This window comes from Ascidia mentula, chromosome 2 (assembly GCF_947561715.1).
Source record: "Ascidia mentula chromosome 2, kaAscMent1.1, whole genome shotgun sequence".
NCBI lineage: Eukaryota > Metazoa > Chordata > Ascidiacea > Phlebobranchia > Ascidiidae > Ascidia > Ascidia mentula.
Genome location: NC_138567.1, coordinates 10,604,829 through 10,632,528, shown reverse-complemented (window position 1 = coordinate 10,632,528; position 27,700 = coordinate 10,604,829). Strand labels below are relative to the sequence as shown.

General features: G+C 38.5%; 3 protein-coding genes across 3 annotated transcripts; 1 reads left to right on the top strand and 2 right to left on the bottom strand.

Moving 5' to 3' along the window:
* Nucleotides 1-156: 156 nt before the first annotated feature.
* Nucleotides 157-22,156, bottom strand: LOC145888488 (uncharacterized). The gene is made up of 31 exons (XM_082979243.1): nucleotides 22,095-22,156; nucleotides 12,478-12,556; nucleotides 12,249-12,376; nucleotides 11,876-12,055; nucleotides 11,485-11,631; nucleotides 11,106-11,269; nucleotides 10,924-11,035; nucleotides 10,613-10,737; nucleotides 10,477-10,553; nucleotides 10,044-10,227; nucleotides 9,856-9,960; nucleotides 9,630-9,762; nucleotides 9,124-9,320; nucleotides 8,578-8,693; nucleotides 7,600-7,857; nucleotides 7,043-7,426; nucleotides 6,949-6,970; nucleotides 6,628-6,763; nucleotides 6,496-6,568; nucleotides 6,175-6,285; nucleotides 5,979-6,100; nucleotides 5,265-5,356; nucleotides 4,541-4,660; nucleotides 4,090-4,226; nucleotides 3,442-3,562; nucleotides 2,987-3,142; nucleotides 2,269-2,682; nucleotides 1,515-2,129; nucleotides 1,308-1,454; nucleotides 897-1,076; nucleotides 157-692 (listed from the first exon to the last, which is right to left on the bottom strand). Exons 1-31 carry the CDS (start codon nucleotides 22,154-22,156, stop codon nucleotides 568-570), a joined length of 5,022 nt encoding a protein of 1,673 aa, XP_082835369.1. The 3' UTR covers nucleotides 157-567.
* LOC145888904 (uncharacterized) lies at nucleotides 16,231-21,568 on the top strand. The gene is made up of 16 exons (XM_082979774.1): nucleotides 16,231-16,339; nucleotides 16,787-16,985; nucleotides 17,341-17,516; nucleotides 17,658-17,794; nucleotides 18,024-18,183; nucleotides 18,693-18,784; nucleotides 18,978-19,209; nucleotides 19,278-19,462; nucleotides 19,530-19,620; nucleotides 19,769-19,915; nucleotides 19,974-20,126; nucleotides 20,199-20,325; nucleotides 20,411-20,538; nucleotides 20,595-20,648; nucleotides 20,710-20,797; nucleotides 20,953-21,568. Exons 1-16 carry the CDS (start codon nucleotides 16,231-16,233, stop codon nucleotides 21,566-21,568), a joined length of 2,694 nt encoding a protein of 897 aa, XP_082835900.1.
* Nucleotides 22,157-22,256: 100 nt separating the features above from the next.
* Nucleotides 22,257-26,417, bottom strand: LOC145890076 (general transcription and DNA repair factor IIH helicase/translocase subunit XPB-like). The gene is made up of 11 exons (XM_082981114.1): nucleotides 26,267-26,417; nucleotides 25,820-26,028; nucleotides 25,190-25,352; nucleotides 24,983-25,132; nucleotides 24,646-24,810; nucleotides 24,411-24,584; nucleotides 24,008-24,171; nucleotides 23,490-23,691; nucleotides 23,156-23,311; nucleotides 22,445-22,633; nucleotides 22,257-22,352 (listed from the first exon to the last, which is right to left on the bottom strand). Exons 1-11 carry the CDS (start codon nucleotides 26,396-26,398, stop codon nucleotides 22,257-22,259), a joined length of 1,800 nt encoding a protein of 599 aa, XP_082837240.1. The 5' UTR covers nucleotides 26,399-26,417.
* Nucleotides 26,418-27,700: the final 1,283 nt, after the last annotated feature.

The following is a 27,700-nucleotide window of genomic DNA, read 5'->3' as shown; positions in this document are numbered from 1 at the left end:
TGTATCAAACGTATGGTAACCAATAGCAACCTTCCTTTTCGCGGGTAAATATGAGATGACAAACTGTCATGGTATGACACAAAAAAGACCTATGGACAATTCTAGGCATAACAAAACTAAATCGTCAAAAAACCGTATCACAATCATCTGCTTGGTTTATCTTTAATTTTCGAGCAGCTATTGTATGTAGGCCAAAAGGCCCAAATGACTTAAAAAATCGATATAGTCACAATGTCGCAAAATGCAACATGTCATCACTTCCAAGGGACTTCCAAACAGTCATGAAAGAGGAAGTTTAAAGTTAACACTAGATGAAGTTTATATCCACTGTCTCTCCGTCCGTTTCGGGACTAATTTTCAGCGCGTTTAACACTGGAGAGAAGTGCGGTAGTTTAAACCTAGCTTGGCTGGCAAAGCGAAAGACCAATCGAATGTTTCGGGCCGAAATTGTTAAAGAGGCAACGACATCAAGCTCCATGCACAAAGCAAGCTGCTATCGTAAGGGAAAAAATAGGCAATGTTGAAAGCAAGGTAGTGCAAGAAATACAACACGGACACGACGTTTGATCAAGAAACGGCTTCATCCATCAAAGCATCGTCTATCAAACAGGGCGACTCCGATCCAACGAGGGAAAGTTCAAAGTCGCTCGACCCTTTCTTCATAAGTGCGACGACGTTACTTGAAGCACCATCTGCAGAAAAACGTTTGACAAAATTCCAACACAATGCTATTCTGATGATAGTACTTGCTATCACAACAGTGAATCAGCAAGTACTATAGATATAGTTATAGACCAGAAACTGACATCGCGCATTAAAGAAATTATGTCTATTCCTTAAGGTTCGTCCTTAACGCACGGTAAATGCCACAAGATCCCGGTTGTGGGAATACTCACCATTCGTTTGTGGAGCTCGTACAACCGGCGAGCTCCCTCTAGCGGCAACCGCGACGGCTTGTACCGGAGTAACGCTCCGGTTAATTTTGGAAGCAGCGGTTTCGTCATCGATAATTAGTTGGTCATCGGGACTCGCGGGGCTTTCAGTCGCGCTCGGAGGACGTGGAACCGGGGCAGGAGCTGAACAATTTGTTGTGAAAAGTGTTTATTTTTACAGGCTCTTCGGGCAAAGCTTATTTACCAATTTTTTACACTTGACACCTAATAAAAACATTTTTCCATTTCAATAATGTGGACTCATATCTCCAAAGTACAAATACAGAAAATAGTCGGCACCCATACAAAAGTTAAGTTTAAAAAATTTTGACTACTTGATTACGAAGTGAAGTTAACTTTAAGGTCGATTCTGACCTGGAGAAATGGAATGACGTTTTGCGGGAGGAGCACTCAGAACAGATTCGGAGGTTGAAGACTTCCGAGAATGAGAGGTTGGGGCGGTGGAAGACCTCGGAGTTATCGATCTCTCGTCGCCAGTTTCACCTCCAGACTTCGCTGCGTCTTGAAGTAAAAACAGCTACCTATTATAAGTTGTTGTATATTAGTATCCCAAGTATTTACCTATTGGCGGCATGGCATGTGCTGGCGATTTCCGGCCTTTCATCGCAACACGCGCATCATTATAGAGGAGAACCTCGGGTATACCGCCAGGAAACGGAGCTTTTGCGTGCGGTGGAGTGATCGAGCGCCCGGGCGACTTGCCGCCGCTCGATGGACGTCCAATTCCCACCGTGCGCTGTTTCGCGACGTCGGAGTTCGGTGGCAGGTTGTGTTTGGTCGTCGCCGCTGCGGTTTCGTTGATGCGGTTTAGCGTGTTTTTTAATTTGGGGTCCACAAGTAGATTGGCGGGCATTTGAGCTTTGGAAAGCGGCGGACTTGAGAAAAATCCGCCTTTTTCGTCTCGCTGTGGCGTCACAGGGCGTGGCTGCTTCGGGTCCTTCTTAGTTGGCTGCGGTACCCGCCCGACAATCCCAGGGGGTCCCGTATTCCCCCCGGCAGGTTTTGACGAATGACTTGGACTTTTACTCGAACCCTGTTTTAGGATTGATGTCGGTTTCGGTGGAGGTTTGGCGATGCCAATTTTCACCGCTTGCACGCCGATTGGCTTTAACTTGGGTAAGCCTGGGTTTTCGGCGGACGCAGGGGACTTGACGCTTGCTTTTTGTGGGACAGGACCTGAATCGAAAGACAATGTAGTGAAGTAACTTTGATCTGTAGATTTTTGTTTGTACGAAGCCGCTACTGTATGAAGATTTACAATATCTTTTTCCGCACAAGTTTTTATTGACAACTTACAGGTCTAAACCGCACATACCTTGTACATTGGGACCAATCCGAGCCGGGCCCGTGACTCCGGCTTGGGGCGTTTTAGTTGTGGTCGGAACCGCAGAAGTTTGTCCATGTAACATCTTCACTACGTCATTGATCGACCCCTTTCTAGGTCTCGGCGCTGCTGCTTTCTGTTGTGGCGAAATCTGGCCCTTTGGCACCGCGGTCCCGAGTGTCTTGGCCCCGTTGGCGCTCGCCTTCACGGAAGGGGGCGTAGGGAATTTCCCATTACCCTTGACCTGAACCGCGGCCACCGGGGAGGCAGAACCGCCAACTAGTTTATCCTTCTTTTTCTTCTCCATCTCCATTTGGGTTTTAAAATATCGTTGCAAATCGGGGGAATATTTGCCGATTTCTGTGGATGCGCCCTGGCCGTTTGGAGGGACCGGTGGGGCCGCAGCTACAAAGTAAAATGGACATTGGTAAATGTTAATATAGGTTAAAATGCTTGATAATGGGCAATGATCAATATATCAATACCACCAACCAAAACGTTCCTGTGTAATCAATCGTATACTATAGCTGCGTAAATAGTCAAATGCTATCGACAGTAACACGAATAAGATGTTCGAATAAGCTCAATAACAGCAATTGTTTTACTGCCTTTTTTTACCTGTTCCAGTTTAGTTGTTCACGTTCGGGCCCCATACAACGTAACGACATGTTGCATAGTTGCCTTGAACTAGTATGGAATTAATACTTACGAGGGACTTTGTCGGTCGCGTTTGGTGTTTCCGGCTGGATGGGTTTGGTTTTGGTTGAAGAGGAGATTGGCGTTCCTTTGTTCAGTTGGACGTTCAACACAATCTTACCACGCACTTCGGAATCATCAGCTCCACTTTCCAATTTCTTTCGTTTCCCTGCGAAATATTTTACTCGGTTTAACGATTTTGTGACGTATTACGAAGTGGAGTTTTTTCATGGAAATGCTAATAACAACATGTTTACGCACTAGCGGTTTTCTCAGTGTTCATGTAATGTGTATGCAAAAGGTAAAAAATATGCCGGCTTTATAACCTGGCACACAGCAAAACCAATGCCGACATATCACTTGGCACCGCAACAAAGCTTTAACAACAACTGGACGAACAGCAGAATGAAAGTAAGGATAGTTTCGGGAGGTGGGTTGGGTTGGGAAGAAAAGCAAATGATAACTCACCCGAGTGTTCCTTTTTATCTGTAGAGGGGGGTCTGCCTCTCCGTTTCGGAGGACCTTTGTTAGCTTCATCCTTTCCCGCTGCTCTCTTGCGTGTTTTATCCTTTGCATCGCCAGGTTTTGCCTGAAATGTAAACGTTGCCATTTACTCGTACGCTAATCACTTTTCCACGGGCGACTGTATGTTCGCATGTCCAACATATCGTCGACCCCTTTTACGAAAATTGTAGGGATCTTTCTGTGGCCACTAACCTTTATATAACATATATGATGAAAAATCCGAGCGACATTCCACGCGTTGCGAATGGTTTTGGTAAAACATATTTCCTTGTACTGGTTTAAACCAGTGTTATTTTTAATCAATTAGACCTTTTCAGTGATGGTACAAAATATCAAAGCAGAGGGCAAGAGGACACGGAGTCAAATAAAACACATTCCAAATTTTCAATTAATTTACCACTGGTACCCGGAGGGGAGGGGGCGTGAATTTTTGCCTCCGCTAAATTTTTTTCCGCGGACGCCCATGCAATTAGCCGAGGTAACGTGGGTTCGAAACTTGTTAGACATGTCATGAGAAAAGGCCAGGTCCCGTTTGAAGCTTGTTACGACATTCCGGAAAGTAAATATACAAATCAATACAAGTCTTCGTACCGGCAAGCTCACTGCAGTTTTCATCGTTGCGGGTTTTGAAATAGCGTTCTGACGCACCAGGGGTTTGTGGCCTCCCAGACTCTGCTGACTTGTCATGGCCTCTTCTGAACCTCGTCTCTGTGTGGTATTGATTGGATCTGAACGATAGATATACATGTTACAGTGAAATACAACAGGGTAAGCTAAAAAATAAACCTTTGTTGGTAAAATAAAAAAGATGAAACTGTATGCCATGTTTACCATCTGGAACATCGCAAAAAGATTCAAAGTTTTAATGTTGGTAAGAATAATTATTTTTGCATAAGATAGAAACTAGAAACAAATTCTCTGTTTTTGAATTGAAGAAATCATTTGCAAATGGCAAATGGCATATGGCCCTTCGTACAAAGCGATTGGAGAACCCTAAAGTCCAGGGACCAACATGGGATTTCACAGAAACTGCTGAACGCACTTTTAGTTAACAGGTTGTGGAGAACGCCCGGTTGCTTCTCAAGTTTGTTCATTCCCGCCTTGTTTCCATTACTTCCGGGGATTTGACCGATCAATAAACCCTTCAGTGTCGAATCCTCACCTGGAATACAGTGAACATGGATTGCAAATTCCATCGAAACAAATGGAGTGAAAATGATCGGAGGTTCAAATTCTCAATATTGAGAAACTAACAGAAGTTTCAAATTGAAGTCAGCTGATTTATTTACAATATTGAAAAATCGATTTCGTTAGTTTCACAATATGGACTTAATACCAAAATAGGAAATTGGTGTCGCTGATAGAATGCAATGCCAACCAGAGGGCTATATTCTGAAAAAACTAAGGAAACAGTCTTAGGTTCAAATTCTCCGTCAGTTAATTTCAAAATCTCAATTCAAAAGTGCGAAAAATGATTTCTGATACATAGTCACCTTCAGTGGGCTAAACGCACTTTTTAAATATTGTTGTATTTGCACTGGAATCGTTCATAGGAGGTGGTAAGTATACGTATTATTTTCTATATATATATATTGAATTATCTTGATTTGGATTTACACCTGACGAAGCGAGAGGTACTCGCGACAGCTGGTGTACTTTAGAATACAAAAGTCTTCTTGATAAGTGCGAAACCAAGACAATTCAGTTCGTAGACACAAGACTGATTCTGCACATTTAAGAATTCTAAATCGTGTTTACTGTGTTACCTATGACTGACGATGAGCTCGATTGTCTTGAGAGAGATCCACTTCGTTGCAAGTTGACTCCACTGTCAGACATACTGATCGTAGAAGGTTTCCTGAAAAATTATCCTACTATTACTTCCATTCTAGCTAAGATCACAACAGCTGTAATCATGTTTAAAAATCTTTCGTTTCGCAACTGAGCAATGTTTCTTCGAAATTATGGTGCTTTACAATAAGGTTTAATATAAAACATGCAAAGCGTATTTTCTAGCGTGCAACACATTTGGGAAGCTTTTGTTTCTGCCAGAATAGTGTGCAAATAAGCCGACAACAATGGTAACGCTTTTACAAATCAAACTTTTGCGTTCAAGTAGCAACATAAATCCATCACGTGTAACATTGGTTTAAACACCACGTTGGTGCAAATATTGAAATATTGAAAACAACTCTAGCCTTTGGTTTCGCTACTGTGTTTCTTTTATCTCTAAAAGAAACCTAGTCGCTCGCACAGGGGCAACGTCATAAATAATTTTTTAAACAAACAGTGTATATTGTTGTTTTTTAACGATACCGATGGTGCCGGCAAACACAGGCGAAATAGATATGTCGAAAAACTTTAAACAGACAGACGACTTTGCACTAATCCGTTACTGAGTCTCTGTAAGCCATAGAGACAATACAGGCGATTCAAAGAAATCAAACTCATTTTTTAACAGTTTTGAATATAATATTTACTTGTTGTCGTCGAACTTAAAAGGGTCAACCTCAAGTTGCTCCGACGACTGACTGAACGAACGACCAACCGATGTTGGAGTTCTGATCGATACGTTGTGATCATCCTGACTCTCGACGCCACCCTGTGGCAAAACAGTAGGTTATTGGGTAAGTTCTTACAGGGGTTTCTTACGGAATAACACTAAAGGTTGCCTACCATCTGATTCGTTTGATACTGGTTCATGTTCTGTTGGTAGTTTGGAAAAATCGGACGAAATTGCTGCTGTTGCTGCATTCCCTGTTGTTGTGTAATGTCAGGTGGATATTCCTGTAAGTGGAGAAAATTAACTTGCAAGCAGATACAAAGTATATGACAATGTGCGACAAAAGACTATGTTGAAGCGTCCAGTTTTTATTCTTTTAAAATAAAATCATGTAAAATCTTGAAAAAAACAAGCGATGTCCACGAGCAGGTCCATTAAAAAAAAAAGTCCGGTTTCATTATTCTCGCCTATATTTTAAATCCTGTCAAGCGTACCTGACTCTCCTGCTTCACGACGGGCTGGGGAGTATAGGCTTGTCCCGAGTGACGTCGTCCGTACGAATTTCTCCTGTAATGTATGTAACCGTTACATGTAAAAAAAAAATCAAAAAATTATCGTGGAATTACCTTTGGACCGAGCGGTCAGAGTCGAGACCGAAATCAGAATCAAAGGAAAAGTTGCTGAAAGAAGATAAATCGCCGCGAGACTGGTTCGGCGACACCAGTTTTGTGCCAATGAAACCACCGGCAGAGGGACTTGTGCCTGTGTGTGACACGTAAGAATATTTTATACATTTAATTTGGTTAGTCTAATTTCATTCCGCAGCACGTGTTTCGTAACCGACGAATTAGCGCGATGAAATATGCGTGGCATAATTTAAAGCGATTATCTGTAGGAACACTTGTTGCGCCACGATTGCGGTGCGTAATGCTTGGGAAATGTCTTACCGGGGTTGAAGAAGTCCGCGTCCTAAAGAAATAAAAACAAACATTCGTTTAGTTGTTGCAGCCGACGTTACATGAAAAACAAATGATAACCTACATCAAAATTGAAATCGGGCAACTCCGTTTTGATGTCCATGAAACCCCCAGCGTTCGACGATACCTCGGTTGAATAGGATTTCGTGCGCGACTGCCGGCGACCGACTTTGCGAGGCGACGGCAGCGGTGGCGTCATGGCCGGGTGCATGGGTGACGTCATCGCCAACGACTGTGGGGTGTTCATCGGGGGCTGCATCGGGGATTGGACGGTGTACATGCTGGGGGAGGGCATGGATGGGGTGTTTGGAGATGGGGGAATACTGTGGACGGGCATAAGAGGTGGAGTCATAGCCGGTCCCCCGACGTTAGGCTGCGCATTGAAGCCCGGTGACGTCATCGATGCAGTCATAGACGAGGGAATATCATCGAGGCCCAGTGGTGACTGCTGGTGTGACATATATAGTAAAGATGTATGTAAAGGTTGCAAGTCAAAACAAAATCAAACATATAAGGGCGCAGAGGACAGTAATGCAGAGTTTGCCAATTCTTGACAAATTAAAAAAAATAAAATTGAAATTAGAGGAAGATTTGCACCAAACACTGATTCTCAATTCTAACCTGAACAGGTTTCATCGACATTGATGTGGGATAACTGGGAGGTGGTGGCATCGGGTTCACTGACGGCTGTTGGTTAAAGTATCCTTGCATTGACTGGGGAATGGTGTTCATAGCAGTGTTGTAATGCTGGCTCAAGTCAGGAACTGTCTGCTGGAACGGCTGCACCTGTTTTGGGGCTGTTACTACACTCGTTGTGGTTTTGTTGTTGTTGCCAGTTGTGTCTCGATCATTCAGCAAGTCCAGTAGCATGGGGTGTTTCTGAAAGCCAAATATACTGTATTGAACATTACATGTTTGACATGAAGTTATGGATACTATGATAGTGCTGTAGATGAGGTTGTCATAAAACATATTTAAGACCAAGATTGCCAACCTTTTTGTACAGGTAAGACATAGGTGAACAAATAACCGAAAAATAGAACATTTAAAATAAAAAAAACTGAAATTTAATAGTCTGTTCTTCTGGCACAAAAAAAAACATAACTTTATTGACCGACGTTTCGCCTGTTATCCAACAAGGCTTCCTCAGGGTAAAGAAAACTGTGTTTGGAGTTTTGTCACAATTTAATGTTTTTTAAAATTTTTTTTTTTTTTTAAATTTAAAAAAAAAAAAGAATGATAAAACACAATACTGAAAGAACAGATTATTTTACATGAGATTTGGTATACTTCAATGTCAAATCAAAAACATCAATGTCAAATCAAAACCCACAGCATTTTTCTTTCTTTTCAAAATCATTTGCATTTAATTATTATTCACCACAATAACAAACAAAATAAAGCTTTACCTTCAACAAGTAAACCTTTCTAAAGTTTAGCTTTGAAAAATGCTTGGATATTGCGAACCTTTCCATTCCTACACGTGTGTGTGCCCCCTGCTAAATGCCCCTCTTACACATTACCAACACTAATGGGAATGTTGCTTATGGGAAAACCTTTCATTCACCAGCAACTGGATAATTAGAAAAAGGCGTGTACTTTGGTTTGAACTGTGGATGCACTCGGTTTCGGGGGATCATGTGAAGGTTTCAGAAGGCTTGTCAACATGGGATGGTTCGTCTCCTTGCCGCCATCAGGCCTTGGAGGTTCTGGAGCTAAAAATATTTTGAAAGCTTATGGTATGTTTTCGAAACCTTCACAGTTTTTTTCAGACTTTTTACCACTGGTCATGGTTTTGATGATAATTCTATGGATGAAAATACTGGCCAATTATGCAGATGAGATAACATACGATTTCATGACAATGTTATCTGCCACTGCACTTTGTATCAGTTTTTCATCCGCAGAATTTTCACCGTGCTATTTATTGTCAGAACTCTCCAGGGAAAATAATTTTTGCGTAAATTTTGTTTTGTAATTCGCAAGAAATGTATTACAAATCTGCAAACAAAAAACATAATTTTCAATTCAATACTGGAACCTACAAATTGAGTTACATATGAACAAAATATTGCTACATATCAAGCAGGCAAAAAACAAACAAATTTTCCTGTCACAAAACAGTTGCCAAATGTTTTTACTCACTGGTTGTGACTGAGGTGGTGGGCGATTGTTTCTGAGGAGATGTGTATTGTGCTGGTGGCTGCACACTTGGAACTGGTGGTTTTGGTGTTGAAAGCTTCTTAGGAGCTGTAGGATGCAGCATTGAGCTTCGAAGAGGTGGTAAACGGCTCCGATCAGGTTCTTTGCGAGGTTGCTGCTTTGTTTGTTTCATTAGGTATCTAAAGTGGATTTCAAAGTTTTTAAACCATTGCACAACAAATGATTACAAAATTTCCCATGGAATAAACATGCGTTTTTGGTTACTACTGATATAAAACCAGTTCATAACCTTGTCAATGACCATGTTATAGTTAGGTGGAAGAATCTGTTTTATAATTTAGCAGGGTATGATCGACCTTCAATCCACATTTTCCGACATAGTTAAACTTTTTACCTGTTAAATTTTTACTGCTCAACCATCCAACATTTAATGTTATTTTTAAATATTTTTTTTGTAGTACATTATTGTTTCATCCGACACAACACACCTCATTGTTATTGGAAGTGAATATGATTTTTGCAGAACTTTCGTGGCATATTGATCTGTGCAAAGTGAAGGGTCTCCCCGGCCAGTGAACAAATGGCAAGCAGAAAAACCCTCGGAGGAAAACAATATTTCAGCTGAAAAAAACAACTAGGTGTTAAAAAAATTTTTTTAAAACTTTTAATTCACTCATTCATGTATTTATTTGTTTTTTCAAAGATTTTACCCACCGAATGCAGTGGAACTGGAGCAGAGTGGATGCTCGAAGATCACATTCAGTTTTGTGAAATGCTTGTCCGTGGAAATGTCAAAATACCACTCAGCCCTTTCTTTTTCTACATTAACACATGTACAAGGTACAATAGTTTAGTTCTATGCATTAAAAAAAATCGAAGCAATTTGAAAAAAAATGTGTTACCAGAGCTTTGTTTTTTCGGTCGTATGCAACTGGAGATAATGGTGTTGAAATAGGCTTGTTTGCGCAAAAGTGTGAGCACTGATGAAACATGCCCAGGATGTGTGAAGCGGATTTCTTCAACAGTCAGTGCTTGAATGTTTTCGAAGCCCAAATGGTATCGGTGAGTGTGTTCATCGAAAGTGGTCTGGCAAAACACAAATAACAGACCTTAGCAGCAATTTAATTACAAATTTTTGAATGCACCTAAAGATTGGACACTTTGTACGATGTTACAATTATCACAATTGCAGCAAAAGGGTTTAATGTAAAATTTGCAAGCAAACTAGACATGCAAAGTTGTGTGAATAGGCACTTAATAATAAAAAAATATATAAACTTTGCTTTAGTCTTTATACCGGTTATGTTACAGACACTTCACAATGAGACCATTTACCTGTGAGCACATCCCTTCCTTAACCACAAGGGATACAAATCCCTGCACCTCTGATGTGTTCGTAATTACAGGAATTCCTGCATTAAAAATTTTAATAGTAACAGTGTTGTGTGTTTATTATTAATGAAATACTAACCAGTTTCCGCTTGAATTTCAGCAGCTACTTTGGCTGTCAGTATAACAGGTGGGCAAAGTTTCATTATAAAACAGGCAGGAAGAGATATCGAATTGTGCTGATTAACTTCTGCAAATCTTGGTTTTCTGCATGCAAAACTATGTATTTAGTTCTGTGACCAGACACCAATGATAGATTTTAATATATTTTTTGGAGTTTTTGTTATAATTCATGAGATGTCTTATATGAAACACCTAATTATTTTTAATTAAATGACATGTATTCTGGAGCTAGGTTGCACACTAACTTTGAAAATTAACTTATACACATACCCAGTCCCATCAATTGGATGGTTATTAGATATTAGCGGTGATATTGGAAGTGTTCTCATAGTTTCTTGTGAAATCACCTTGATCTCTGCATGCAATCCTTTTGTGTTGGGCACTATCGGAAAGCAATTGGGTAAACAATGTGATTGCAGTGTAATAACAAGCAAAATCATAATAAAACATACTGTTATCAAATGCTGTTACAAGTTGCTTTGTGTCTGAGTCTATAAGGTCGTAGGGCGAAAGGAAATAATTCAGTTGAAGGTTTTTGCCGATTGCATGTGGAGCAAGCAGTCCGACAGTTCCGTGGTTAACTATTTGTAGATTAGGACAGTCGGTGTGTGACTCTCTGGAAAAAATGAAAAGACAAAAATTGTATGTTTTCTCCCAAAGAATCTTTAAATGTTTGGATTGGTTGAGATAATACAGAAAGCACCCAGGTTTGAAATTAAATTTAGGAAAATTTCCCTTTTGCTTCATTGGTTAAAAAATAGTTTACTTAACGGTGTTGATTTATAAACAACTTTGGTTGTGCAGTTTGTGCAAAACTTTTTCAAGGCTTACTTGTAAATCTGGCTCATTTTTGAAATGTCCATTTCCAGAGATTGCAGAGTCATGTAAACTCTTGTTTTCGTGTGTCGGTCCATGTTGATGGGATACATGTCGATGAGGCTTTTTAGGTATTCGGATAACTTCAAAAACTTCCCCTCTCTGCATGTACATGGATGATTTATAACTAACTATGTTATAGAAGGAAAGTGTACAAGTCCAGCAATAGGACAACAAATTCAAAAAACCTAATTTTACCACCATTAATGTTAACCAGGTATTATTTACTTTTATTAATTTGAAACAGAATATATTTTTAAAAAAATGTTGGCAGTCTGTTGCATATATTTTAGTCATGAAGCAGACATCTCGGTAATACTTAAAAATTAATACACTTTCAACATACCTGATAATTTGAAGCAGTTCGGGACAGCTTTTTGGGTGCTCAGAATGGTAAACTCGAACATCGTGGCAAAAATTACTGTCTTGTCCACTGAGAGAAACTTCAACCTTAAACATGTCACCAGTGATCATGCAAGTAGTACTCGATCCTGCTGACTCGTCGAAAGGCATGTGGAAACGCAATCTGAAAGCAGAAACATTTTGTAAACAACACTTTTTCAAAATAAAAAAACAGTGATAGTGTCAGACATGTAAAGAGAAATGGTTGGATACAATGTATACAAACAAATAAGAAAATACTCATTGATAACAAAATTATGAACAAAAAACATTTTATGAAAGAGCAATATGATAAATTAGGGCAATCAAAAAATCACCCATTTGTTCTTGCTACGGAGCGCAATCTTTCAATCATCTCTCTCAAACTGTGGATGTCGCTCATATTGATTAGCACCTTATCCATACATGACCGAATCAAAGTCTTTGTCTTCTGCTCTGAAGCAATCTACACAACAAATATTACTCAATTTTTTTTTAATACGTTGGTTGGAAAGTAATGAATATTAAACTGCCAGCATACAATGCAGATAAAAGTAAAGCACTAACCACATGGAGAAGGTTGACAATTTCATCATAAGATTTTATTTTGGTGTTGTTTTGACGTAAGTGCTCCAGAACAGCCTGGTGTGTTGACATGACACCGTCTTGTGAGTCCATGATCATTGTTGCAAAACGCACCAAGAGCTACAAAGAACAAACCAGACAATGTATTTGTGCAATTACCAATAAAGAACTGACATAAATGACAAAAAAGAACAGAAATTTAACCCACAGTTAGACAGAAATTAAGCTCTGTTCTGTAGTGGTAAATGTATTGTATGTAATACGACAAATGATACAAGGTAACAAAGTAAGTAGTAAGGTCTAAATTGTAAATTTCTTACCTAGACAGATGGGCAGTTAACACATTGTTTATTTCGTCATGTCTTTCCTATTTAACAGAAATTCAGTAAATTGAACTTGCAAAGAAACAAACCTTTCACAAAAAATATACTGCACCACCTGCCGTATCAAAGTTAAAAGTTATTCATGCGCGACAAAAGAAATCAAGTAAAAATAATCGTCAATGCATCCCTTAAGTTAAAAAACGCACACTACTGATTCTGACATGTAATATTTAAAATAAATATAATACTGTAATTAACCCTAGATAGTCGCAAATAAATACTTTTGGGAAATTTTATTCTGGGAGAAAATTGATAAAAAAAGGCTTGTCCAATCTCTGTGCTGAAAGAAAATCTTGAATAAAAAAATAGGGTTTAAATTTTAAATCAAGTATAACCATTTTGTTTTATGCTAGTGACACAACATAAATGAAAAATAGAAGGTAATTTGATTCGGGTATCGATAACTCCCCGATAAAACCGTAAACAAGCTCCTAAGTATGACGCTTTGCAGGGTCGCTGCCGATTGAACTTGGAGTGCTTTGGATTTTGGAGATTGAACTGCGATGAACGGCAGCATCGGACGTCAGATGATCACTAAAGTTGCTGGACGAAGCAAAACCCATCAAAACGAAAACGATAACTTGGTTACAAACGTTTCCTTTGATCCAATTGATAGATAGAGGAATGTCCAATAGTGTGAAAAAGTATAGTTGGGGTAAATAGGAAATCGCACTTTTTTGTCGAAGCATCGCGAATCTTGAATCTTGACAATCAACATGATTGTAGTGTTCGGGGATAAATGTTGGAAAGTGCTGAGATGTCCAGAGTTTTTCATTTTACTGGTTTTATGACAAGTTGCCCGAAATTCATATAGCCTACCACAATAGACCAGCTACCTAAAGTCGTTGTAAATTTGTATACTTTCCGTCTCCTGTTGTATTTATGGGCAACAAAGCCTCAGTAACAGATTTTTAACAACTCCTGCTGTAAGTAATCCTAAGTCGTATGCTTGTCGTTGTTTATGGTATATATATTTCGCCTGTACTTACAGGCATAATCAGTATCGCTAAAAACACGAACAATGCAGTTTAAAAACCAACTTAAGTGCGGTGTTTTTCCCCTTTTCCCAATGGTTTTATCCACCACACCAGTTTTTAGCGATGGTCTTCTAATTTACAATTGGCTTGAGCCAACAGTTAGTCTCACCTTAGGCCGTATGTAAATTCTGTATCTCCACAGCCAAATATACAACAGGTAATTAAACCGTTGAACTAATCCCAACAAAGCAGTTTAAAAGTCTGAGATGGCAGCTTTATTGTGGATGCGAAAAGAAAACAATGCACAAAAAAGTTATCTAAATCGTTTGAACAGGTCGTGGTGGATGTTCCTTCGCGACTTGTTTTTCGAATATTCCATATAAACTGCGTCATCGGCTCCAGACATTGAACTCATCGCCCCCTTGCGGCGGTACGACTGTGCGAAAAAGTTGAAATTAAGCTTTCTTAAAACAAATTTCAATGCGTTGTAGTCGTAACCACAAAAAGCATAAACCAAAGACTGTAACAGCACCAAAATTACATTTTATGTCCTGTTTCAACTCATGTTTTGTCGCAAAATCTCAGCAACGACTTGATAACAAACCTGGGATCCTGGTATATAGTTGGGGTCACCAGGAACTGCCTCCTCCTCGGCATCAAGATCGCTGGCAGCCAGAACCTTTTGCAGTAGCTGGTGCTGCTCTTCTTTTGTTCCAAAAGCAAGTTGCTCCTCCTCTTCCAGACCAGCAATTTTTGTGACAGCCTGGAAATGTTTAGCAACGTAAGTCACACGTGTAAATCACTTCCTACTTGTATGAGGCAATTCGACTGATCTTGACGCCTGTTCTCCTAATGAAAACCCATAACTTTATAACTCAAAATAGGTAAGGTCAGGGTTAAAAGGAAATAAATTCTCACCAGAACGATTGAAATTACAGGAAAAATCGACTGTTGTGTTTTCGTATATAAAATGAGATTTCCTAAATAAGTGAATAAATTCACTAAATTTCTTCTAACTATTAAATTTACTGTTTCTTTTGAATATTTGGTACGCACTAGCCGATGAATTCTTACGGCTTACTTTTAGCACTCGGTAAGCTAATATGTTTTCGCATAGCAGATGTAAGTATTTAGGTACAATATATTACCTTAATGGGTGATTTCATTGAACTAAACAACATAGTTTTTGCGTCTTTTAAACCACGATAATCAAACTCGAAAAAGCAAAAACATAACGCCATTTGTGCGCAAGAAAGCCGTGGTTCGAATCCAGGCGTAGTAAAAAAACATACCTTAAACGAGTAACCCTGGTTGACCAAAAAGCGCTGACGTTTCGTTGAAAAGGCGACCTCCTTAGTATCTTGCGACACTAAAGAATAGAAGAATGCGTTGTATTCCTCCGCCAGTGAACCTTTCTTTGCCCGTAAGATACGACCAAGACGCTGGGCCTCTTGTCTCCGCGATCCACCGTGTGAAGAAACTTGAATCAAAACATTGGCCTCGGGAAGATCAATGGAGTTGTCGCCGACCTTTGGTGAAGGATAACGTTAGACTTAGAAGTTCCAAATCGACAAAAAAAACTTGGGTTAGTTTACTTTTAACAATGAAGTAATTTTTACTTTTTTGGAAAGTTTGCGATAATGATTTTTCATCCTAATATGAGAGTATTGTATTTCTTAACTACATTCTATCAAGAATCATAATAAAAGAAAACGAAGGTGGAGAATTTTTCATCACAATTAAGTGATCACAATTAAGTGACGACTTTCCTATGGTGAACAAATTAGTGCGATTTTGCCGGAACGCAAAAGGAATGTAATAAACTGCTAATAGCAGATATCTATTGTGAGAATATTGTCATGAAATCAAAGGGATGAGAAACGGACCGCAACTTGTCAAAGAGATTGCTAACCACAAGAAACGAAAAAATCGCGCACAGGGATGTGACCTATCGTCCTCGAGCCAATAAATGACTCATTAGCAGTGGATAACGACAGGGCCACCCCGACAACAAAAACAACCTCTTATATCTGCCTCCGCAGAGCAAAGGGCCTTGGCTAGTGTGTAACCAACGTTCAAGTTAATCATTAATCGCTAGGAAGTGGCATAAAGCCATCGGTCGAATCGCGTGTTTGCGTTTCTGTGTCAAATTATACATTGTGACGGGTCGGCATAAAACAGTCACGCAATGATTGTGGGTCCTCGGATGTGCGCAGGGCTGTTTGTGGCGGTGCAGTGCAGGAGCTTTTAATTAACTCATCAGCGAGTTTTGCTGATTGTTCTGTGAAGGATATGATATTGTCTTATGGAGGAAATATTGTTTTTTTGTTATTTGGGTTTTGTTTTGGTTAGATCGATGTATAAGCTATTTTGGCATGAGGAACTTCTTCGTATTTTTTCTGCTCACAATCGGTCTTCCTGGATCGTATCAAGCTTACCGCAACACGAAACATGGGAAAAAGTCGCTAGAAGACTTTTTGACAGGTTTTTGCATAGGCTACCAAGTCATTTGTGTAGTGACTATAACGCATTTTGGCTTAGGTTTATAAAGATTTTTTTTACTTGGCTGATTGCCACCTAACTCGGTGGGTTTTACCCGGACCCGATCGAACCTCTAATGTCCGGTTGCGGTTCTCTGAATTACAGAAATTTGGGTAAAGTTCGATCAAACAAAATTGTTTGTTTGGAGCGCAATTACTTTGCGTGTCCTGCGCAACACACAAAGCTGTTCTGTCCCGAGTTGTATAATAATTGTTTTGTATGTTTCTCTCCCGGTTATTATTATGCAACAAAGTGGAGCTTCACAGACCATTACATTTGAGTTAGGCGTATTTGTTAAAGATACAGACCAATGACTGGCTGTTTTCGACGACCGATATCAGCGTACGCTCGCTTAGCTCACAGGTTAAAACTTTTAACAATGTTTTGCAGTGCAACCTCTCCACACCACAACTACATGCAAACCAAGCATCTCCATAACTTGCTGGACGTCCTGCTCATTCGCGGCCAACTGCTGGGGGTATGGTGACCACGATGCATACATCTATTGTCAGTGGAACGCACCTCCAGAGTTCAACCAGAATAACTATGTGGTCCACCTTAAGGCAGCTAACTCTTTACACAACCACTGGTGAGTTAGTTGAGTGCTGCCTTGTAACATTGATTGTGTGGGTGAACTAGTTGAACAAATATTAATTAGTTGACAAACTAAAATACTTGGTTTGATTGTCCATAGGTAGTCATCAAACATGATTTTTGCACTTTAGTACTTTATTGAAACAATTAACATCAATACTACACAAGCATTGGACCACAAGTCAATAATAAATCAATTTAAAAGCATAACCATATTATGACCACTGACAAAAAACCTATATAAAGCAAATTTTATGACACAAAAACAAGACATGGCCAGGGACAACTAAGCTTATTGTCAGTAAACCGGATCCCAATTGTTTTTCATTTGTATATGTTTTATCTTTCAGTGTATCGAATTTATCGTGTAATGAGCAAGGACCTTGTCACACCTACATCAGAGTTAACACATCTGAGTGTTATTTTGCGACAACTTCGGATCACCTAAGGTTCAGCATTGAGATTACTTCCGTCAACAATACAAATATCTGCTGGACCCATGCTAACTTCCGTCCATGTGATGTTGGTAATGCAAAATATTTTTAACATTTAAAGTAAACTAAATAAAAACTGACAGCTTTGTCTTTTGGTGTTTGTTTAAAAACGGAAACATTTTTTGGAAATATATCTTATAGCCTGGTAACTGTTCTTTGCAACTTTTTTGCAGTAAGAATTAATCCACCTGAAATAGATGATATATCAACTGAAGAAATGACGCTGAACATTCAAATGAAGCCCTCAGTTTGTCAAAGACACAGCTGGGGTGTAACCAAATACAAGCTCTTCTACTCTTCATCAAATGGGGTAAACTGATCAAACATTTGTTGTGGAATTAACATGTAAAAAATAAGCATGTATTAGGGTGTAAGTTTAACCCCCTCATTACAACACACATGTTCAGCAAACAAGTCTGCACTAAAAATAGCTTGCTTGAGCTTCACTGGTGTAATTCATTCACGATTACCACAGGGCCAAACTTTGCTCATGTGCTCGTAAAAAAAAAACTTAAATTGTTTTGTTGGCTTTCTTTTAGGAAATAACACACCATGCTGGGCCTCAAACTTCATCTTCAAACTTCAGACTACACTTGCAAGAGGCACAAGAATATAATATTACTGTGATTAGCGCAATCGATGATGTGTCTGAAGTGTTGAAAATTTGGAGCAAGCCAGTTAACATAAAATATTTAACAGGTATTGACTAACATACATGAAAAAATACCTGTAAAAATGAGAGACACTCTGGGTCTCAAATTCTTGTGTGCAAATTCACTACGGTCACCGATAGTGACAAAACAAGGCATGAACTTAAACACATATTGGAGCCACATCTTTTGAATGCAGTTCAACGACCTAAGACACGATTCAATGTAATGTTGTGAGAGAAAGAATCTCGGATTTTTGTTTGCTATGTCTGTTTGCCTTTTAACATTCCGATGGATGTATTACTGGGGGTATGACACCAAGTGACCGTACGGCATTTCAGGTCATTACCTCTAACTGACTTGACTATGTGTGCATTCCAGTCGAATTGTCTTGTGATGTATTTCAAGGCAGACAAGACACACCCTTGTATTGGCAGCTACAGATTTAAAATTGTTTACCTACACAGAACACCAACTATGGTGCCTTGTTTCAATACACAAATAATATGCCAGGCATGGATAGGATAACAATGGCTTTAATTGTTGTATATTTTATAGCACCTTCAACAGCTACTGATCTGTCCTACATTGATCTTGGAGACTGTACAGATAAGGGAAAAAGCATGTTTTCAGCAACAGCACAGTGGCAGGTGGGCTGAATGGCTTGTGTCAACATGGCTATATTAGTTTATGTTTTGTGACACCAAACACTGCTGGGGAGTGAAAATTTGGGTAACGACCAAACATTTAGATCAAATACAAATATAGAATAATTTCTGCAACAAAACCGAAACCTATTACAATTTCAATACAATAATAAAATTTGTGCACTTTCCTTCACAGAAGAAAGGAATAGTGAAGAAATTCATCTTAACATTAAGAGATCTTTCCAATTCAACTCTGCCTCAAGTTTTCAACATAACAAAGACCTTCCACAGTCAAGAGTTTTTTCAAGTAATGATTCAAAACATGAAGAAGGGAAGCAAATACCAGTTGGAACTAGTTGCAGAAAATGACCAGGGCATTTCTGAGCCTTTCTACAAAGATTTTTCACATGAAACATGCAACAAAACAGGTGCAGATGCAAGTAAATTTTCATTGGAAGTGCAAATAATTAATTCAAATGCAACATACTTTCTTAAGGAGTATACATAGAAACATGTGACACAGTGGAAAAGGGAGGAACATGGATGAAAGTTCAATGGAGAAAACCAGCAAAAAGTGGAAGCTACACAGGATTTAGAATCAGAACATTGTTTGGAAATTCTTCCATAGCAACAGGAAAACTATCACCAGTTTCAAATGGCTACAACATAACACATCTGCAGGTTTGTACCTCTTTCTCATGACTATAAAACAAAATTAGAAATGTTTAAAGATGTGTTGCTCTTCAAGGCATGTATGCTGTACACACATACTATACAACAACTGCATGGAGACATGGTGATAGGATCATGCAGACTACATTCATATACTGTTGGGCCAGGTATACAATACCTATAAATGTGTACAAAACATAACTTTTGGTGCTTCATTATCACTGTTTTAAGATAAAGCTTTGTTTCCATTGTTTTTTATCATTAATAAAGCCCAGTTTTTATTATGATTTTTAATGGAATATTGGTCCATTTTAGTGCCGATGACACACCCAAACCTAAAAAGGAAGCATGTTACAACCAGTACAGCAACTTATAATGTTCTGCCTATGGACCCAAATCTACAATGTGGTGATGTTACCAAAATTACTGCCACATACTGGAAGACAAACCATCACCTTCAAGGTACAAATAAACTTAACACAAACAGCCATGCAATTAAACCATGAAAAACCTTTTACAGGAAACTACACTATTGATGTCATGGCACCAGCAAAACAAATCAAGTTAAAAGTTCTTGAACCATTAACATCATATTCAGTAGTCATTGCTGCACAGAATAGTGCAGGAATAGGACCATACTCTCCTGTGTTTACGTTCGAAACATTGCCACCGAGTAAGTAAAGCAATGGCCATACCATGACCAATGTGTCACAGAATCAGCAAAAAATGGCAAATTTTGTTTTAGATGCACTAGCCACGGCAAAAATCATGAAAATTATTCACAACTCTGATGGACAGTACTTTGTGCAATGGAAACAACTGGATGGAGTTATTACAAACCCAGTTTACACAATGAAAATAACGAGCACAAGGTATAACAATGCATCGATTATTTCTGAAGCCTGTAGTTTTTTAAATTCTACAAAACAGGATAATTTGTTTACTTTAATCTTGCAGTGAAATACAACAAAGTGATGTTCAGTGTGTGGACAAGCATAGACATGAGTGTTATTACATAACGTCGCAACAAAATGCAACCTTGCCCTTACCAAGTCACTCATACATTCAACTGTCTGCATGTACAGGTAAGTCCATGTTCTAACAACAAAACAAACACACAGGTGACAAACTTTTTTTGCAGAAAATGAAACACTGTGCTCGAACTGGTCTGACCCCGTGGAGCTGGAAACCAATGGTAGGAGAAAAGCAGATTTTCTTTGCACATAGATTTGTCAACCAAATATATATCTTTCTAGGTGACTTGCCAGTGGCTTTAATTGTCACCTTATCAGCAGTGGTAGTGATTTTGTTTCTGCTTGGAGGAATATATTTTATTTGCTTGAGGTAGAAAAGAAGTGATCTTGCAGGGTCATTGCCCTCCTTTATTTTTTATGTGGTATCTTTTGCTTTCTTGACTACATTGACATGACTCAAATATTTTTGCAATTTGTTTGAATTGTATGGCATTTTAAGGTTTAAAATTCTAACCCTTTTACTAGGAAATACAAAGACCCATTAAAAGGACTCAATGAAATGGACATACTGCCTCGTGATTTGCCAAACCTGAAAAATGATCGTGAATGCATTGAACTTCAAATGAAAGAAGAATATGAGCCTCTGTCCACTTGGGCAACTCAGACTGCCACAGAAGGTGATTGCATGCAAGAAACAAAACTACTTAACAATCAAAATGAGAATCACATGGAGGTTGTGGCCAATCAAAGCACAAGTGACCTTGGAAATGAAGCAACATGTAGTATAGAGACTCGGTCCTCGTCGCATGATTTACATGGAGAAGAAATGGACAATCCAGATGCATATGTGGACTTAACACTTGAAAGCGACAAGTTAGGGCATAAAAACAATCAGGATGGCTCAAATTCAGAGGACAATGAGTTTGAGTTTGACATTCCTGAACAATGGGATAGTGATGGACAAAAATTGTTTTTGCATGAAATCTGTGGGTCTTACACAGACAGTGGCATGTATTCAGGGCAACTCTCCAGTACACATCACAGAGAGCAACAGTATAACATGGTCTCCGAACCAACTATGCCCACAATAGAATTGTTTCAGCAGTATAATCATCTTCTGGGAAAGGAATCACTTTTATGACATGCCTGTGTGACACATTGCAAAAAAATACCTCTTGCCTACTGCTATTAGACACAATAAATGTGCCTAGGGTACTAAGCAGTATTTCAAACGACGAAAAAGGACTTGTTAAAACAACATTGTCCTTTCGAACCAACGTTAACGATCTCTCGTGAGATAAATGAGTTTACTAACCATTAAATTTATTGATTTAGTAGACGCTACAGTGTTGTTGTTATTCTTGTGTGCGTTTGGCCATGTGACTAATTTTAGTTCGTAAATATTTTTAATAATAAAGTAACTGGCTTGTTTTTATTTTTGTTTGCATATTTGGCAACAGGGTAGGCAATACATTTTTTAATAAAAACACGTTTGCATCTTACTTTGTTGTGGGTTCATTTAGACACAATTGAGGGCAATAAAAGTTGCTGGTCAAAGTTATAGGGTAATGATATTCCTCATATTAAAAATGTTAAAATTGATAAAGACTTACCTTGGAAATGAATATTGTGTTGACTTTTGGGTTATGGATAAAATTCTGCAAAATATGGAGTCTCTCTCCCTGGCTGGTTGGTCCATAGATGTATGGTTTACCCATTCTAACCGCATATTCTTTCAGTGCGAAGACATTGTCAGAGAAAACAACAATCTAAAAAGGTTTTTCAGACTTAACAGTGGATGTGCTAAAAAAGTAGCTTTATTTTTATTTCTAAGATAACAGCCAGTTTGTTGGGTGCACCTCATTGAGTTTAAGTAGCTCATTGACACAAAATTTACACAGATCATGCACAAAGAAATGACACATCTTCACATCATACATACAATTTGGTTATATGAGAGAAAATATCAGCATAATGCAGATGTTTTGATTGTGTGCATCGAAAAACCAAATTGTACCTTGTCATTTCTTCTCTCGTGGAATCGGACGAGATACTGACAAGCCCTGAACTTGTTTGGGTTCATCACATAGAGCAAGAGACGCTTGGCAGATTTAGTAGCAAGATACTCGCGATAAAACTCCGGTGTCATTGGACACCAAACTTCTGCACATTGTACCCGAGCAATGAAACCTCCATTTTGTAATTCCTGCATATGTATAATTTTTTTGCATCACTAAAGCAATCCTATTTTAAATATTGTAAAGTTATGTGGCCAATATGTTGTGGAATAGTTGGCTGCACCCTAAACAGGGGGCTAAAAGCAGGCAAATATACTTTTAGTTGAACATTTATGAACAGTAGAATTGAAAAAGTTAAAATGGGACAAGGAGAAAATCACAACATAGTAAAGTGCAACCAAAATCACACATATGTAAATTTGACTAATGGATTTCAGTTTTGGACGGTGGACTAGACATGCAACAATATGACAGCTTAGAAGACAACTACCAATTTTGTAACTCCTTCAAGCTCAATATATTTGTGTCATACAGTTTCTTTGAAGGGCTGGCTTTTTTGAGTGGAAATTGTTTTGGCACTGTATCAATTTAATTATGTTGTATTAAATACTACAATTAATACCCATTACCGCAAATTTTAGACTAACACAAGCCCGAAGTAATATGTTAAATATGCAACAAATATAAAAGTTTGGTTTTCTTTGTCTCACCATCCAGTTAGCTTCATACAACTTTGGGCCAATCAGAAAATTAAGATCTGAAATTTTGTCGTCTTCTCTCACCAGAGTAGCAGTAAGGCCAAGCTTGCAGTGGGATTGAACCACTGTCAAAACTCTTCTGAACTGCTTGGCAGGAATTGTGTGTACCTATGAATAGGGAGCTTTTTTACACTTACCTGCATTTTTTTGTTTTTCTGTAGACAACTGAATTGATACACAAAAATTAACACAAAATGCTGTTCACAGACTTAGCAAAGCAGCTACAGACAAGCTACAGTGTATTTGACATGACGTGAAAGTACAATAACATCAGTATCTGACCAACCTCATCCAGGATAATTAACCCCCATTCCTGGCTGCGAATCCATTCCATGACCTTCTCAGACTCATACGCTCTTTTCATTGTATGTCCCATCATCGAGTAGGTGCTGATGGCAATACTGCACCCTTGTGGGCGATCCTTTGCATCAGAGGTGAATCGACATATCATGCTGTCATCAGCGGTGGACCACATTTTAAACTGTGACCTGGAGATAACAAAATAGCTCTTTACCGACAAATTAATGAAACAAAATTGCATGGCCAGCAGGGTGCCCAAGCATTGCTAATTTAACTCGACATGGGTCAAAAAGTGGAACTTTAGTATAGTGTTGAAAGGATTCTTAGTACCAATGCTTTGCACAAGCATGAGTCGTTTTCAGATTACATAATTTAATTGAAAAAAAGTTCTAATTTTAGAATAAGCACAATAGCAACTCCACCAACAATTACCAGTTATTTTTGAAACTCAACGAACCTGATATTCTATTTTACAACTAAAATTATTTCAACTGGCATGCTTACCTCCACTGTTCAACGGCAACTCCTGATGTACATAACACCATGCATCGTTTCCGCACTGTGCATGCAGCTGTGACACCAACTAGAGTTTTGCCAGCCCCACATGGCAAAACAATTACACCAGAACGTGCACGACCGTTGCCAAACATCTTTCTCAAGCTCTTTTCCTGGACGAAATAAACTTGTGTGATTCATGAAACTCATAGAAATTACAGATTAACTAATAAACTTTCTGTAATCTGCACGCATTAAAATGTGCCTTTCAGATTTATATTTTCGAAAGAAAAAGTTTTTAAGTGACAAGCTAACTAGAAAATTGTGCCTATGTGAATGTTGGCATGTGACAAGCTTAAGTTACTGTACACGACAAAAGGCCAAAAATAATAATTGCAAATAAACTTCACACAACAAAGCAAACCTGGTAGGGACGTAGCACTGTAGTTGGTTTTAGGTCAATTTTTAGATCAGGGTTGACTGTATCATTGCGAAAATCATACTCAGCAAGAAGGGGATATTCCAATGTGATGCAACGCTTCTGTAAAGTCTCAACATGATCCTGCTCCACTTCAAATGATATTACCTGCCAAGAATTTTACCCATTGAGTTCAATAACTAGCAAAACCCACACTATTTTCTCTCACTTGTTTTTCTTCATCTTTGTTTTCATCTTCTTTGTCCATCTTCTCATAGAAATCATATATGTCTTTTGGAACCCCACCATCCTCTTCTTTGTTTTCATCTTCTGGATTTCCGGAATTTGTTGGTTTATTTACTTGCAAGGCTTGCTTTTCCACAAGTGTAGAAACCTAAAATGAATTTTCATATTTGCTGGACCCCGACACCAATAACACAGTGCAAAAGGGATTACTCATGAAATAAAATAGAACATAATATGATACCAATAAATACCAGCAAACTAAACTTTACCACAAGGGGTCAAATAACGTTGTTTAATATTTGCGAACAAACTTCACTAACCTCAAGACCATCAGCAGTGGTTGAGGATTGCCCTGCGTCGGACGTTTGCTTGCGACAATCAGCAATATCCTTATCCTGAAGTAACTTGTGAATAATTTCAGCATGTGTGCTTTCCACATAATAGCGGTTATGTTTGAGAACAAGTTTAACCTGAATGGGCAAAATAGACAAACAATCCTTGCTACCAGAAGTTGTTATACAGCTTACCTTTCCATAACTCTGTGTACACAGCTTGATAAAATCACATATACCCTGTGGAATTGAGGTCTTGCTTAACCTGCTTAAATACTCTATGATGTCTTCTGTTTCCAAACCAACACTAACGGCAGCATACAAAGAGTAAGGAGTAAGCTGGAATTCATGGACAAATCTGAAAATGCAATCCAATGATCCAAATTTTTTTGAAAAGAATGTATCATACAGAAACAAAATTAAATATCAAATAACTTTGATAAATATTGTACCATAGGCGTAGAGTTTTGCACATTAACGGGGTGTGGTAAAGAAAAAATAATGACGTCAGAAGGTCGTTTGCACGCTATAATATACAAGTTACAGTGTAATCTATGGTAGCAACGTTTTTGGCCGAAAAAAACAGACGAAACGTGGTTTTCTTCCTTCTACACGTTCGTCACCAACCTAATTGTAGGTCACGAATACGAGGCAAACGAAACTGCGTGTTAAGTAATTTTATGAATTTAATCAGAAAAGAAATGCGGCTTCATCTTTGCTGCGGTTGCCGAAAGGACGCAATGCGATTGTGTTGTTAAATATAGTAAAGGTCAGGGGTGTGCGGCAAAGTATGTTTAGCAATACAACCACAAATAATGAACTTACTTTGGGCGACAAACAGGTTCTGCTATAGCAATCAGAAAGTCACGAGCATGTTTGTACACTGGTGAAAAAGATTCTAAAAATATATGTCCATCTGGTGCAACATAGATAGGCCTTGACTCATGGTCTGGTTTCATCTTCATTTGTGAGCGATAATCTTTGGCTCCGAACCGATCTCTGATCACGACAGAGCCATCAGTTTCTGTGTCAATCTGCATACCACATAAACATGTTCTAAACTACCAACAACCACCATTAAACCGATGATTCCCAAATGGGTTTTGGAGAACCCTGGTTTTTAAAAGAACATGTAAAGGGATCCATTAGTTACCATATAGTGTTTTGCGAGACAAAACATGGTCAACCCAGTGATAAAAAAAGACTAATTTTCAAAATAACAGCTGGCAAAAACTTTTCTTTTAACCCATAGTTCACCAATTTACAACTTACATGTCTGGTAGCGGCGGCCGGAACATCTTCAGTATTGGCACCTTTGTCATTGTTGTCAACCTCAAAGTCAGAATCGTCAGAATATGCCCGCTTCCTACTTTGTTTTGAGAACTTAATCTTTGTTTTACCCATCTCAACGTTCTTACACTTACAACAGACAAAAACAAATTGCGCAAAAGCACAAGCACGAATCTTCACAAAGTACCGAAAGGTACTTACCCTTTTATTGTTAAAAATTATATAATTGGGGTAATAATAACAACATGATGTGGCAGGATAATTCTTAAAATATTCATAATTTTATTTTTCTCTTTGCATTGGAAAGTACAACTTTGCTCAGTTTAGGCAAAAAAGCTATGAACACAATAAAGCCGCCATGAAAACCCTGGCCGAAGAAAGTGGTGAAATTAAATTATAAAGGGCAAACGTTGAGAAAAAAAAAGTTTTGTTTGTTGTAGTGGTAAGCAAAGAAAAGATAAAAACACCAATGCAGACCCAAAGATTGCAAAAGGCAATAGTAACATACTGTTCTAAAACACATGCCGCCGTCTGTCATCTCTTGTAATAATTGGATGAGGAAGTCACAGAAAATAATTGTGAAATATGTCAAGTAAGCGATTTGTGGTATTGCAGAAATAAGGGTTGTTAGTTATTATTTTAAATGTCCGATATAAATACCCGATAAACTAAATTAGAGGCTGCTGTAGGTGGTAAAAATCATTTATTAGGACAAGGGGCATAACAGCACAGTCGCTGCAAATTGTAACGTGGTCTTTTAGAAATACACTTGCCGCCAAGACTGTTGTAGATCAGAAAGTGGACATGATTTTTACTGTTATGTCCGTCAGTTTCAGGCCTAAATAACTTTGAGCCTTGTAGTAGACGTTAAAAATATTTTATTTGTATTTTAAACCGTCAGAGGATGTCGCCATTGTGCTGTTTATGCTGTTGTGAACCAAAGCTGCAGTACTGCAAAGTAGGTACTTTTTTATGAAGTGCCCGTTAAAACTAAATCTCACAGTTTTTAATAGTTTAAAAGTGTTGTTTCCATTCCTGTTATGTACTGATTTAATTAACAACCAATATCCTAACGACGAAAACTATAATGTTTGGGATTTAGTTTATAAGCTGAATAAATAACCTATTTTTGCTGATCTAATCAGACAAGTGACCGTAAGTTATGTTAAAAAATGAAGTGTGTGCACACACATCTAATACTCGCACAACCATGCAAGCGTGCTCTAACTGTAAACGCAACAACATTTAAAAATGACTTGGGATTTTGTCCCACGCTGGTAGCAAAAAATGGCTTATTGGTGAAGTATCTATTAAGTTTGTAAAAGTGTTGAGTCACAGATATCCACAACGTAACGCCGACTGCAACAAACAAATATTCATATACATGTACAAGAGAAGTAGACAACATGTGTTAAA